At 34.1% G+C, this 14440-nt stretch overlaps 1 protein-coding gene across 7 annotated transcripts in view; it reads left to right on the top strand.

Moving 5' to 3' along the window:
- SCN2A (sodium voltage-gated channel alpha subunit 2) overlaps nucleotides 1-4104 on the top strand; it is a 258782-nt gene extending 254678 nt beyond the window's left edge. For all 7 annotated transcript variants that reach the window (XM_055291928.1, XM_055291930.1, XM_055291931.1 and 4 more), the window contains one exon: nucleotides 428-4104. In XM_055291928.1, coding sequence (XP_055147903.1) covers nucleotides 428-1623 — 1196 coding nt within the window. In that variant the 3' untranslated portion in view covers nucleotides 1624-4104. The remainder of the gene's footprint in view (nucleotides 1-427) is intronic.
- The last annotated feature ends 10336 nt before the right edge of the window (nucleotides 4105-14440 follow it).

Here is a 14440-nt window from a genome sequence, read left to right as displayed (position 1 = left end):
ATAAAACAGGATCACAACCATCTCAGAAAGTAAAGAACTCTCATATTCCTGATCCAAAATCATATGCCTTTGGTTCTTATGCAACTGCTAAAACTAGTATTTTGGACATATAAATTAATTTCTGTACTTGGCCACTGTATGCTTCATGATGTCTTTAGACCTTCCAGGGTTGAGTCATTTTTTTGATAGATGCTTTCCTTGAACTAGGAAAAATGACCCTTACTATCTTCATTTAATATAAAGATGTAAATGTTATAACACCAAACATACCAGTTTCATTTTGCTGAACAAACATTGCAGATTATTTGCATATATACATGTACCTAACTGTCCTATTCACATTTTGTAAAACTAATGTAATTATGTAAACTTTCATTTGCTACTATTAAGTATAACACTACTTTTGTTATTTGTTGATTTTCTGCAGGAATGTTTCTGGCTGAACTGATAGAAAAGTATTTCGTGTCCCCTACCCTGTTCCGAGTGATCCGTCTTGCCAGGATTGGCCGAATCCTACGTCTGATCAAAGGAGCAAAGGGGATCCGCACGCTGCTCTTTGCTTTGATGATGTCCCTTCCTGCGTTGTTTAACATCGGCCTCCTGCTCTTCCTGGTCATGTTCATCTACGCCATCTTTGGGATGTCCAACTTTGCCTATGTTAAGAGGGAAGTTGGGATCGATGACATGTTCAACTTTGAGACCTTTGGCAACAGCATGATCTGCCTGTTCCAAATTACAACCTCTGCTGGCTGGGATGGATTGCTAGCACCTATTCTTAATAGTGGACCTCCAGACTGTGACCCTGAAAAAGATCACCCTGGAAGCTCAGTTAAGGGAGACTGTGGGAATCCATCTGTTGGGATTTTCTTTTTTGTCAGTTACATCATCATATCCTTCCTGGTTGTGGTGAACATGTACATCGCGGTCATCCTGGAGAACTTCAGTGTTGCTACTGAAGAAAGTGCAGAGCCTCTGAGTGAGGATGACTTTGAGATGTTCTATGAGGTTTGGGAGAAGTTTGATCCTGATGCGACCCAGTTTATAGAGTTTGCCAAACTCTCTGATTTTGCAGATGCCCTGGATCCTCCTCTTCTCATAGCAAAACCCAACAAAGTCCAGCTCATTGCCATGGATCTGCCCATGGTCAGTGGTGACCGGATCCACTGCCTTGACATCTTATTTGCTTTTACAAAGCGTGTTTTGGGTGAGAGTGGAGAGATGGATGCCCTTCGAATACAGATGGAAGAAAGATTCATGGCATCAAACCCATCCAAAGTCTCTTATGAGCCCATTACGACCACGTTGAAACGCAAACAAGAGGAGGTGTCTGCTATTATTATCCAGAGGGCTTACAGACGCTACCTCTTGAAGCAAAAAGTTAAAAAGGTATCAAGTATATACAAGAAAGACAAAGGCAAAGAATGTGATGGAACACCTATCAAAGAAGATACTCTCATTGATAAACTGAATGAGAATTCAACTCCAGAGAAAACCGATATGACGCCTTCCACCACATCTCCGCCCTCGTATGATAGTGTGACCAAACCGGAAAAAGAAAAATTTGAAAAAGACAAATCAGAAAAAGAAGACAAAGGGAAAGATATCAGGGAAAGTAAAAAGTAAAAAGAAACCAAGAATATTCCATTTTGTGATCAATTGTTTACAGCCCGTGATGGTGATGTGTTTGTGTCAACAGGACTCCCACAGGAGGTCTATGCCAAACTGACTGTTTTTACAAATGTATACTTAAGGTCAGTGCCTATAACAAGACAGAGACCTCTGGTCAGCAAACTGGAACTCAGTAAACTGGAGAAATAGTATCGATAGGAGGTTTCTATTTTCACAACCAGCTGACACTGCTGAAGAGCAGAGGCGTAATGGCTACTCAGACGATAGGAACCAATTTAAAGGGGGGAGGGAAGTTAAATTTTTATGTAAATTCAACATGTGACACTTGATAATAGTAATTGTCACCACTGTTTATGTTTTAACTGCCACACCTGCCATATTTTTACAAAACGTGTGCTGTGAATTTATCACTTTTCTTTTTAATTCACAGGTTGTTTACTATTATATGTGACTATTTTTGTAAATGGGTTTGTGTTTGGGGAGAGGGATTAAAGGGAGGGAATTCTACATTTCTCTATTGTATTGTATAACTGGATATATTTTAAATGGAGGCATGCTGCAATTCTCATTCACACATGAAAATAATCACATCACAAAAGGAAAGAGTTTACTTCTTGTTTCAGGATGTTTTTAGATTTTTGAGGTGCTTAAATAGCTATTCGTATTTTTAAGGTGTCTCATCCAGAAAAAATTTAATGTGCCTGTAAATGTTCCATAGAATCACAAGCATTAAAGAGTTGTTTTATTTTTACATAACCCATTAAATGTACATGTATATATGTATATATGTATATGTGCGTGTATATACATATATATGTATACACACATGCACACACAGAGATATACACATACCATGACATTGTCACTCACAGTCCCAGCAGCATGACTATCACATTTTTGATAAGTGTCCTTTGGCATAAAATAAAAATATCCTATCAATCAGTCCTTTCTAAGAAACCTGAATTGACCAAAAAACATCCCCACCACCACTTTATAAAGTTGATTCTGCTTTATCCTGCAGTATTGTTTAGCCATCTTCTGCTCTTGGTAAGGTTGACATAGTATATGTCAATTTAAAAAATAAAAGTCTGCTTTGTAAATAGTAATTTTACCCAGTGGTGCATGTTTGAGCAAACAAAAATGATGATTTAAGCACACTACTTATTGCATCAAATATGTACCACAGTAAGTATAGTTTGCAAGCTTTCAACAGGTAATATGATGTAATTGGTTCCATTATAGTTTGAAGCTGTCACTGCTGCATGTTTATCTTGCCTATGCTGCTGTATCTTATTCCTTCCACTGTTCAGAAGTCTAATATGGGAAGCCATATATCAGTGGTAAAGTGAAGCAAATTGTTCTACCAAGACCTCATTCTTCATGTCATTAAGCAATAGGTTGCAGCAAACAAGGAAGAGCTTCTTGCTTTTTATTCTTCCAACCTTAATTGAACACTCAATTATGAAAAGCCCGACTGTACAAACATGTTGCAAGCTGCTTAAATCTGTTTAAAATATATGGTTAGAGTTTTCTAAGAAAATATAAATACTGTAAAAAGTTCATTTTATTTTATTTTTCAGCCTTTTGTACATAAAATGAGAAATTAAAAGTATCTTCAGGTGGATGTCACAGTCACTATTGTTAGTTTCTGTTCCTAGCACTTTTAAATTGAAGCACTTCACAAAATAAGAAGCAAGGACTAGGATGCAGTGTAGGTTTCTGCTTTTTTATTAGTACTGTAAACTTGCACACATTTCAATGTGAAACAAATCTCAAACTGAGTTCAATGTTTATTTGCTTTCAATAGTAATGCCTTATCATTGAAAGAGGCTTAAAGAAAAAATCAGCTGATATTTTTGGCATTGCTTGAATCCAATGTTTCCACCTAGTCTTTTTATTCAGTAATCATCAGTCTTTTCCAATGTTTGTTTACACAGATAGATCTTATTGACCCATATGGCACTAGAACTGTATCAGATACAATATGGGATCCCAGCTTTTTTTCCTCCCCCACAAAACCAGGTAGTGAAGTTATATTACCAGTTACAGCAAAATACTTTGTGTTTCACAAGCAACAATAAATGTAGATTCTTTATACTAAAGCTATTGACTTGTAGTGTGTTGGTGAAATGCATGCAGGAAAATGCTGTTACCATAAAGAACGGTAAACCACATTACAATCAAGCCAAAAGAATAAAGGTTTCGCTTTTGTTTTTGTATTTAATTGTTGTCTTTGTTTCTATCTTTGAAATGCCATTTAAAAGTAGATTTCTATCATGTAAAAATAATCTATCTGAAAAACAAATGTAAAGAACATACATTAATTATGATAATTCATCTTTCAATTTTTTCATGGAATGGAAGTTAATTAAGAAGAGTGTATTGGATAACTACTTTAATATTGGCCAAAAACCTAGATTTGGCATCAGGTAGAGTAGTGGAAAGTTACAAAAATTAATAAAAAATTGACTAACATTTTAAGTTGTGCATCTTTTCTCCTTCCTGTCCACCTATTGTTCTTTTCTTCACTTTTCCATTTCAATTTCTTCCTTATGTATTCTTGATCTACTTTTCTTTATATCCTTCTATCCTTTCCTTGCACTCTCAGTATTTTTCATTTAGGATATTCTCCTTGTTTCTTTTCTATTCACCAAATGTCTTGTTTATTACAGCCTGTAGATCACTTAGATTTAGATCCCTAAAATTTGCTGTCACTCTGTAAAGTGCACATAGTATCTGCGTATTTATTTTTACAATTTTCTTTACAAAAATTCTAAGAAAGCTTAGACTGCAACCTTTCATAATATATAAACAAAATTCCCAAATGGCACAGATTTGACTTTCTCATTTAATTATGAACAGTTTGGGAAATGTTTCTCGATTCTAAATGCATATTAGAACTACCTGAGAAGAAGAAAAAAAAAGCCAGTGCATGGGCCAAGAGCAGACCAATTGAACTCACATCTCTGAGTGATACTTAAGCATTTAATTTTTTGAAGGCTCATCATTGATACTGATTCATACTAAGGACTGAGAACTAGCAAATTTGGGTCTCCTTTGCCCAATAGAAAAAACATATTCTCCGGAAAGTGCAAACTGTCTTTCATTACATAACTTATCACGTACAGAATAGAGTTCCTAAGAGGATGGCTTTCGGAGTATTTATCTTACAGACTGAGGGATTGACATTGATCTAATTATAATAGAGGCTCTTCTTTAGGGCTGTAGTTGATATAAAGGGATTCTATTAGAATAGTTTAGGGAGACTGTGTTCAGGTAACACATTCACCCACACACACCCCATATGGCACCTTAACTATCCCTAGTGTATACTGGGTGGAATGAATGTGGGATGGTCTAGGAAACAGTATAAATTTATAAAATAGTTCCCTCCAGTGAATGCTACATGCCCTGTTGCATGAGAACCTTTAATCTGGACCCAATAGAAGGCAGCTCATAGTGGCCAGTCAGAAAGCCATTCAATTTGCCATTACCAACTCACAAATCTAGACAGGAAAGATTCTCATTCTCATCTTCTCCATTCTTGGGGCATCTCACACAATCCCTTGTTTTCCTGAGCTCTGTAAAATACAGACCTATTTATAAACAGAAGGGAGGAGACAAGAGAGGTAAGGGGAAGTAAAGAAAGAGGAGAAAGGAAGAGAGGGAACGATAGGGGAAAGTAGGAGAAAGGAGGGGAGTGTAAGAAATGGGATATTTCATAAATTATAATTCTGAAAAATAGTCTGGTGTGGATACCTCTAGCAATGGTGAGGGAAGGAGGAAGAAATGTTGCTTAGTTGTCAATATGTTCAATCTAAAATATAAACATGTTTCTTCTCTTATTTATTTTTATTTGTATTTATTTATTTATTTATTTATTTTTGAGATAACGTCTTGCTCTGTCACCCAGGCTGGAGAGCAGTGGTGTGATCATGGCTCACTCCAGCCTTAACCTTCTGGACTCAAGTAATGTTCCCACCTCAGCCTCCCAAGTATCTGGGACTACAGGCATGTGCCCCCACACCCAGCTAATTTTTTTTTTTTTTTTGTATTTTTTGTAGAGACAGGGTTTCCCCATGTTGCCTGGGTTGGTCTCAAATTTCTGGACTCAAGCAATCATCCTGCCTCAGCTTTCCAAAGTGCTAGAATTACAGACATGAGCCATTGCACCTGCCCTTCTCATTTTTTTAAAGAAAAGATACCTGTGAAAAAAGTGAAGGGGACATTATACAAGAAAATGTTACAATGATTCCATGGATTCAGGAATAATTTTTTTTCTTTTACCTGAACTAAATACATATTTGAGTGTTTACTATATATCAGCTTTGCAATAGCAGCTAAGAGATCAAAGAGGAATATAACTATCCAAAGAAAGGCTATAACCAGAGGTGAAGAAACTGGAAAGCCATGCTAGAGTTTGGAATTGATTCTGTGGCAAAAAGGAGTGATTACTCCTGAGAAGTAGAAGGAACAGTGAAATATGATACATTTGTAGCTGCTGAATCTGGTAGTAATAAGGCACGCTGCCCATTTTTTCTAGTATTTTACAGCAATCTCATTTTCCCAGTTATTTAAATGGGTTCTTATCTCTTGGTATAGTACACAGATTTATTAAGTAAAAGCATATAACTAGATTTTTAAGTCATCCAATGTGACACTTCCTACTAATAGCCTACTTTAATCAAGTTACATTTTTTATATTTACAGATACATGTAATATTATTCCTATCACTTTATTTCACACTTTCTACTTTTTGAGGTTTTTCATTTTTTTCTCCTCTTCCTTCTTGTCCTCTTTTGCTTTGTGTTTTCTGTTTTTCTTTCCCCCATCTCTGATGGAAAGTTACCCATCATCTCCTTCCATTCATCCCTCCCTCCCTCCTTTCCTTCCTTTCTTCTTTTTTCTTTCTAAGTGATTACTCTTAAATTTTAACATGCATACTTAAGGTGAACTGTAATCAATATTTGTATCCTGATCTGGAAAAATGAATTTTCCTAGACTGACGACATATCATTGCTCTCCTCTAATATGTTATTTTTGTCTAGTATCTTAACTCTACCTTAATTTGAGATAAAACAAATTAAACAGTATTATTACATGAATTTGTAGGCGGTGCTTATTTAGACTTACATACTAATTATTAGTAATTTTTTCCCTCAAATTTGTTTCTTCAGCCAACTTTTTCATTTTGTCTTCTATTTCGTTCTTGAAATGTATCCTTTAGGAATTCTGTCAGATCTGTTAGCAAAATGATCCCGTTTTTCTTTTTCTGAAAATGGCTTAATTTTGGCCACATTTTTAATTATAATTATTTTATGTATATATCTACTTATATTAATAATATTATATTAAATAAATATATATTATTATATACTTATATAATATATTATATATAAAAATAATATAAGTAAAATTATATTAAAATATTTATGTAAATTATAATATTTATATTGAAATATTTATATAAATATTTAATTATAATAATTTTGTTTTTTATTTCTATGAGACTATGAAATTATTTTTATTAATCTGACTCAGAATTTATGCTATGTAAGTTGAGGATTCACATATTAATATCTTTAATTCAGAAAATTCCAAGGAAATTATCAGCTTTTAACACTACAAATAGGTTCTCATTCCATATTTTTTTATTCTCTCTGTCTGGAACTCCTTAAGAATATATGTTAAATGTCTAAATCATTTCTCCACATCCCATAACATTTCTTTTTTATTTTTTAGTGGTCTCTCTGGATAATTTGTCAGGTTTTGGTATAAAAATAGTACTGGCTTCATAAAACAAGTTGGGAGGCATTTATTCTTGAAAGAGAGTAGGAGAGATTATTTCTCCCTTAAATATTGATAGAATTCACCAGCAAAGCCATCGGAAACCTGAGTCTTCTCTGTGGGAAAGTTTTTAATTAAAGATATCAATTTCTTAAACAGGTATGTAGGACGACTAAGATTTTTTTTTAGATTTGACAAATTGCATTTTTCTGAGAATTCATTTATCTAAGTTATTGTTATTTGAATTTACTGTATAAATTGTTCATATTATTCCCTTATTGTGCTTTTAATATCTGTGACATCTCTAATCATTTTTCCTTTAATTTCTGATTCTGAAAATTTGTTAATTATCTCTTTTCCTTGATTAGCCCATATAGGAGTCCTTCAATTCTATGAATATATTTTTAAAATTCAAATTTTGGTTTATTGATTTTCTCTATAGTTCTTCTGCTTTCTATTTTAATTATTTCTGCTCTTTCCATCCCTGCTACTATAATTTTCATTTGCTTTCCTCCCTGCGCTGGCTGAACGTTAGTTGTAACATTGAGGAGGTGAGGTGATAGTGGGAAGCTTTGTTTTGTTTCTAATATGAGTAAGGAAGGTTTTAATAATTAACTATTAAAAATACCAGTTGGTATAGATGTTTTTCAAATAGATATCCATTATCTTAAAGAGACTCTTTCAGTTCTTAGTTTTCTAGAAGTTTCTAAAAGTCATTAATAAATGCAAAATTTTATTGTTTTTCTGCATCTTATTTAGAAAGTCATGTATTATTTTTCTTTTGTATTTTGATATTGTGGTACACAGTGATTGATTTTAGGATATTAATCCTAACTATGTTCCTAGAATTTAATCAAATTTGGTCATTTGAATTATCAATTTCATATATTGCTTCGATTTTCTAATATTTTGTTTTATATTCCTACATCTATATTTGTGAAGGAGTTTGGCTTGTAATCTTTTTAACTTAATGTGCTTATTAGGTTATGAAATCAAGATTATGCTAACCTCTTAAAACAAGTTGGCAAAGGATTTTTCTTGTTCTTGTTCTCAGGTAGAGAATAAGTAAGACTGGTGTTAATATTTTTCTTAATCCTTTGGATAATTAATTAGTAAAATCTGAGCATGAATTGTTTTTATGTACAAGTTTTTAATTGTGTATTTATTTTCTCTGATAGAGGACCATTCAGATTTGCTGTTTCTTCTTGTTTCACTCTCTAACTTGATAAAATTTCAAGTTTATTCACGTAAAATTTTTTATGATGACATTGTTTTTTAAAACTCTACAGGAACTTTAGTGGTGACCCCTTTTGATTCCTGTTACTGGTATTTTGTGATTTCTCTTTTTACTTATTTAGTCTTTTAATGAACCAACTTTTGCCTTTTAAAATATTCTGTACTGTATGTTCTTTTCTATTTCTTTTTATTTGCTTTTATATTTATAATTTTCTTTTATTTCTTTAGTTTTAATTTACTATTGTTTTCTAAATTCTGAAAATCTCTATTTCATTCATTAATTTCAACTTTTGTTCTTTTTTAAATAAATGCACTTAAGACTATAAATTTCCCTCTAAGCATGGCTGTAATAGCATCCCACAAATTTTAGTATATTTTATTTTGTTAACATTCAGTTTAAAATATTTTCTCATCTCTATTTTGATTTTTAAAAATCTTACTAGAAACTTAGAAGAGAACTGTTTAATTTCCAAATACTTGAAAAAGTTTCTAGATATGTTTATTTAGATTTCTAATTTAATTTCCTACATTCAGATAATATATATAATATACTTTGTATAATCTTAATTATTTAACTTTTGGGGGAAAATGCTTTGTAGCTCAGCTTCTATCAAATGTGTCATATATTTCATGTGTAGTTGAAAATAAAGTACATTTCAGTTGTTAAGTACAAAATTCTATACATTTTATTCATGAATTTGAAAGAAATCTTCATTTCTTTTGGCTGTTTTTACTATCCTTTACCAGAAGGGGTGTGTAAAAATTTTCCAACATGATTATAAATTTATTTATTTTAGTTCTGTTAACTTTTGCTATACACTTTAATATTTATTTAGTTATTTGATATCTATTAGGTGCCTAAAATTTTAAATTGCTACATTTTTTCTCCAGTAGATTGACCCTACTGTCATATGGACTAGTCCTGTTAATTTCTAGTAAGATTGTCCTAAGTTCATTTTGTCTGATTATTATTATACCTACAGTGGCTTTGGCTGGGTTGGTGGTTGCATGGTACATCCTCTTTCATTGTTTTACTTTAAATGTTTCTGTAACCTCCTATTCAATATTGAATATTTACGAATTGTATTTTATATCCAGTCTAACAATCTTTCACACACACACACACACACACACACCTGACGTTTGGATTTAAATTTTATGACTTCTTTTGGATTATTTGTATAATTCAGTTTTATACATTTTGTTACTATATTTTTTATAGTTACCCAAGCAATTGCCACATTAACTTATTAAATTCCAAAATGAATTAGTATTCTGCTACTTTCTGGACATTGCTAGGACATGAGAACACTTTTATTCTATTTCCCCCATTTCATCTTTTGTACTATTATTATATATTTTCCTTTTACATGTAGTGTAAACTCTGGAAGACATGATTATTACTTTTATGAAGTCAACACTTACTTAGTGTATTAGTATGTTTTCACACTGCTATAAAGATACTACCTGAGACTGGGTAATTATAAAGGAAAGAAGTTTTTTTGTTTGTTTTTTCAGATGGAGTCTTGCCCTTTGCCCAGGTTGGAGTGCAGTGGTCCAGTCTCGGCTCACTGCAACCTCCGCCTCCCAGGCTCAAGTGTTTCCACTGCCTCAGCCTCCCAAGCAGATGGGACTACAGGCTCCCACCACCACACCCGGCTAATTTTTGTATTTTTAGTAAAGATGGGATTTCACCATGTTGCCCAGGCTGGCCTCGAACTCCTGATCTCAAGTGATCCGCCCACCTCAGCCTCCCAAAGTGCTGGGATTACAGGCGTGAGCCACCATGCCCAGCCAGAAAGAGATTTAATTGACTTACAGTTCCTAGTGGGTAGGGAGGCCTCAGGAAACTTACAATCATGGCAGAAGGTGAAAGGGAAGCAAGGCACACCTTATATGGCAGCAGGAGAGGGAGAGAGTGTGAGGAAGTGCCACACTTCAAAACCATCAGCTCCCGTGAGAACTCACTCACTATCACTAGAACAACATGGGGGAACCACCCCCATGATCCAGTCACCTCCCACCAGGTCCCTCATTTGAACATGGGATTTACAATTCAAGATGAAATTTGGGGTGGGATACAGAGCCAAACCATATCACTTAGTTTTCCCAAAATACTTAGATTTTTACTCTTTCCTATATTTTCTACTTATCTATGGATTATTTCCCTTCTGCCTGAAAAAAAATTCTTTTTAATATTTCCTTTACTATGGGTCTGCTCTTACTGACTCTCTCCAGTTGAATTTGTCCCCCCAATTTTTTTTAATTTTCACTTTTGAAAGATATTTTCACCAGATATGAGTTCTGAGATACTTTTTCTAGTTTAGCTTTTTGAGGTGACAGTCACTGTCTTCTGTAAAAAGAATAATTTCAAGAAACCCCTAAAACCATAATTCTCATGAAAATGAAAACATGACCACATGTCAAAGATTTCATTTAACTCATTAATTATTGAGAAAATCCATAAGAACTAAACAACAGGATTAAAGGAGGATTTGACTTATATTGATCCGTGAACTCTGCTTGACAACATTTATTTGCTTTGCCATGAACAGGAATCATTTCCTGGCTACAGGTAAAATTATCAGAAACAGAGTCTCTGTGGTCTCTTGATGGAAATTCCTTCTCTAAATGTTGCTTCCAGATGTCTCTGGTCTATTGGTCTTTTGGGCAGTTTCATACCCTGCTTTCTACCCCTCCCCATGCCAAAACTCCAAAGAAATTCTGAATCCTCTTTTGTGCTAGGTGCAGACCATGTGGCATTGTAGCCATGCTCTTAGCCTCCTCCTGTACCTGCAGGGTGGCACCAAGCCTCTCCAGGGCTATGCTAAATGTGGGTCATTCCTCAGTATCTTGCAATTTTCATGGTCTATATTCTGGAAAGGGTAGAATGTGCCCTCTGCTTGTGAGTCCCGTAAATGTTTCTATCGTTGAATGTCTACCACCAACACCACCCCCAGTTCTAGTTTTAATTGTGAGGGAGGAAAATCAGATCACTCATATATAATCCTCTACTCTTAATTTTTTTCTCTTACTTTCGAGTGGCTAGCAACAGTTATTTTCCTTCCCTTTGAGGCAGGAATTTTCTTTACATAATATACTATTCTTTGTATCCCAGGATCCATACTTTGTTCAATTCTTTGAACTCTGGGCCTTAATATGCAAAAATCTGACATTACTACGGATTTATAAATATCAAATTAGAAGGTGAGTGATGTTTTTCTATAGATGATATATTTTTTATCTGAATTCCTATTCTTTGAAAGAAAAGGCTTCATGCTCTTCATGATGGAAAGGATTCAAGAAAAGGAGAGAAATTTACCAGAAAAGTAAAATGCAGTAGCAGACAATGCAAACACTACCTTAATATACATAAATACATGCACATATATTTTTAATTTGATAAATCTTATAGCATACTATTGGAGCCAATCTTTAGGATGTTAAGAGGGATTATCACCCCATTCCCCTTTCTAGAAAGGATTTATATAAAGAATTGGCATAGAAAGAACCATAGTTGTGTTTAATAACTATTGTCATTTTTTCCATACTAACCAGCACCTTTTGACAAACTTGCCAATATTTTAGAAAACCGTACTTTGATGTACCTGATTGCCCTTTTTTGGCAGTTCCTCAAAAAGTTAAACACAGAATTATCCTATGACCCAGGAATTCTACTCCTAGGTATACACCCAAGAAAAATGGAAACATATGTCTAATATAATCCAATACACAAATGTTTATAACAACAGTACTCATAATAGAAAAAAAGATGGAAATAACCAAGTGCCCATAGATGGATGAATAAACAATTGTGGTATATGCATATAATGACTTATTATTCAATCATAAAAGAAATGAAGTACTGATACATGCTACAATTTGGATGAATCTCAAAAACATTATGAGAGGTGTAAAAAGTCATACGCAAGAAATCACATATTATGTGATTACTCTTATATACCCAGAATGGGCAAATCAATAGAGATAGAAAGTAGGTTAGGCTGGGCGCGGTGGCTCACACCTGTAATCCTAGCACTCTTGGAAGGCCAAGTGGGGAGGGTTGCCTGAGCTCAAGAGTTCGTGACAAGTTTAGGCAACATGGCAAAACTCCATCTCTACAAAAATTAGCCAGTTACAGTGGTGGGGGCCTGTGGTTCCAGCTACTTGGGAGGCTGTGGCGGGAGGATTCCTTGAGCCCAGGAGGTTGAGGCTTCAATGAGTCTTGTTCCTGCCACTACACTCCAGCCTGGGCAACAGACCAAGACCCTGTCTCAAAAAATAAATAAATAAAATAAAAATAGATTAAAGGTTACTGGGGATGGAAGGACAGCAGAATAGGAAGTGCTTACTTAATGGTTATGGGATGTTTTATGGAGTAATAAAAACGTGAAACTACAGAAAGCTTGTGCTTGCACATGTGACTACAATAAATACTAATGAATTGTACACTTTAAAATGGTTATGTTATTTGAATTTCACACAAAGGTAGTTATGTGGAAAAAGTAAGTTAACATTATTGCAGCCCTATCCACTAGAGGGCGATGCTTCCATTAAGAAACATGAGTCGTAAATTTTTTTTTTTGGCTGGTGAGAGGGCAGTTAGCCTTGCGAATACATTTTCTGCTTATTTTGCATCTATTTTAGGTGTAAAACAATTAAGGCATTGCTTAATTGGAAACATTGCTGGAAAAATAATGTTTACTTTGAATGTGTCTCTTCAAGAAAAAACAGTTTGTGAAGCATTTGTATTGAGAAAAGATTTCTTTCCTTGGGCATAGATCTCATAGTGCAAAAATTAAACAAACATGAGCAAATTATGAAACTAAAGACATGGTTAATGGAAAGCATCTCTGCGACTAACATAAAACTAAATAAGCAAGGTGTTGAAGTATTCATATCAGTAGAGAGTTTCAAGTAACTTTATCACTATAAGTACTTGAGAGCCTTGAAAGTGTTTATCCACATTTTCACGAGCACAGCAAAATCTGGTTGTCTAACTCAGCACGTGTCTTAAATTCTGTCTCTAATTCAGAAAATAATTCATCATTTAGTAAAGCTACATTTCTTGAAGTTGCATTAGGAATAAAATAATTAGCTCGTCATATACCAGAGATCCTGTGGCCAAGGGTTTTAAGAGAGAAACACAGGAAGTGTGCACATTTATGTGTGGAACACTTATTTTCAGCTCCAAATTCACATAATAAGTTATTCTTCCTACAAAGGGAATGTCTTTCTGCCACTGTTCACAACAAAATTGCAAATGTAACAGAAAAATTAGCCAACGAAAACATAGTCCCTAAAGTAAATCTGATCCAAAACAATCTGATTAAATCCATGTAATTATAGCATTGTAAAGTCATTCTTGGATTATTTATAAAGTCAGCAGTCAGCGTTTTCCAAGGCATACTAATAGGAAGCAAATCCTTGCTCAGGAGCCAGCTGATAAAGACTATAAAAGCTCATCCTCGGAGCAAAACCAGAATGACGTCACTACTAAGTCCTCCATAAAATAAGAAGCAGGTGTTTTAGTGCAGGTAGTTTGGGGCAAGAATCAATATGTGGCTTCAGAAGAGAGTCCAAAAATCCAGAAACATAAGCTTAATCTTAGGCTTTTCTTTAGAAAGGTTTGGATGTATACCAGAACCTACTTTGTAGTCAATATAATAAATAATATACTGTATATATTTTCCTAAAGTGCCTCAGTTTATTCATTTTGAAAACAAAAAATGGATATCTTTTTGTAATCTTTATGAAATAATCTTCAGATATTGTTATTTATTACAG

Source organism: Symphalangus syndactylus, chromosome 9 (assembly GCF_028878055.3).
Source record: "Symphalangus syndactylus isolate Jambi chromosome 9, NHGRI_mSymSyn1-v2.1_pri, whole genome shotgun sequence".
Taxonomy (NCBI): Eukaryota; Metazoa; Chordata; class Mammalia; order Primates; family Hylobatidae; genus Symphalangus; species Symphalangus syndactylus.
Note: the sequence above shows the minus strand (reverse complement) of the source record. Positions and strands in the feature narration are given on the sequence as shown.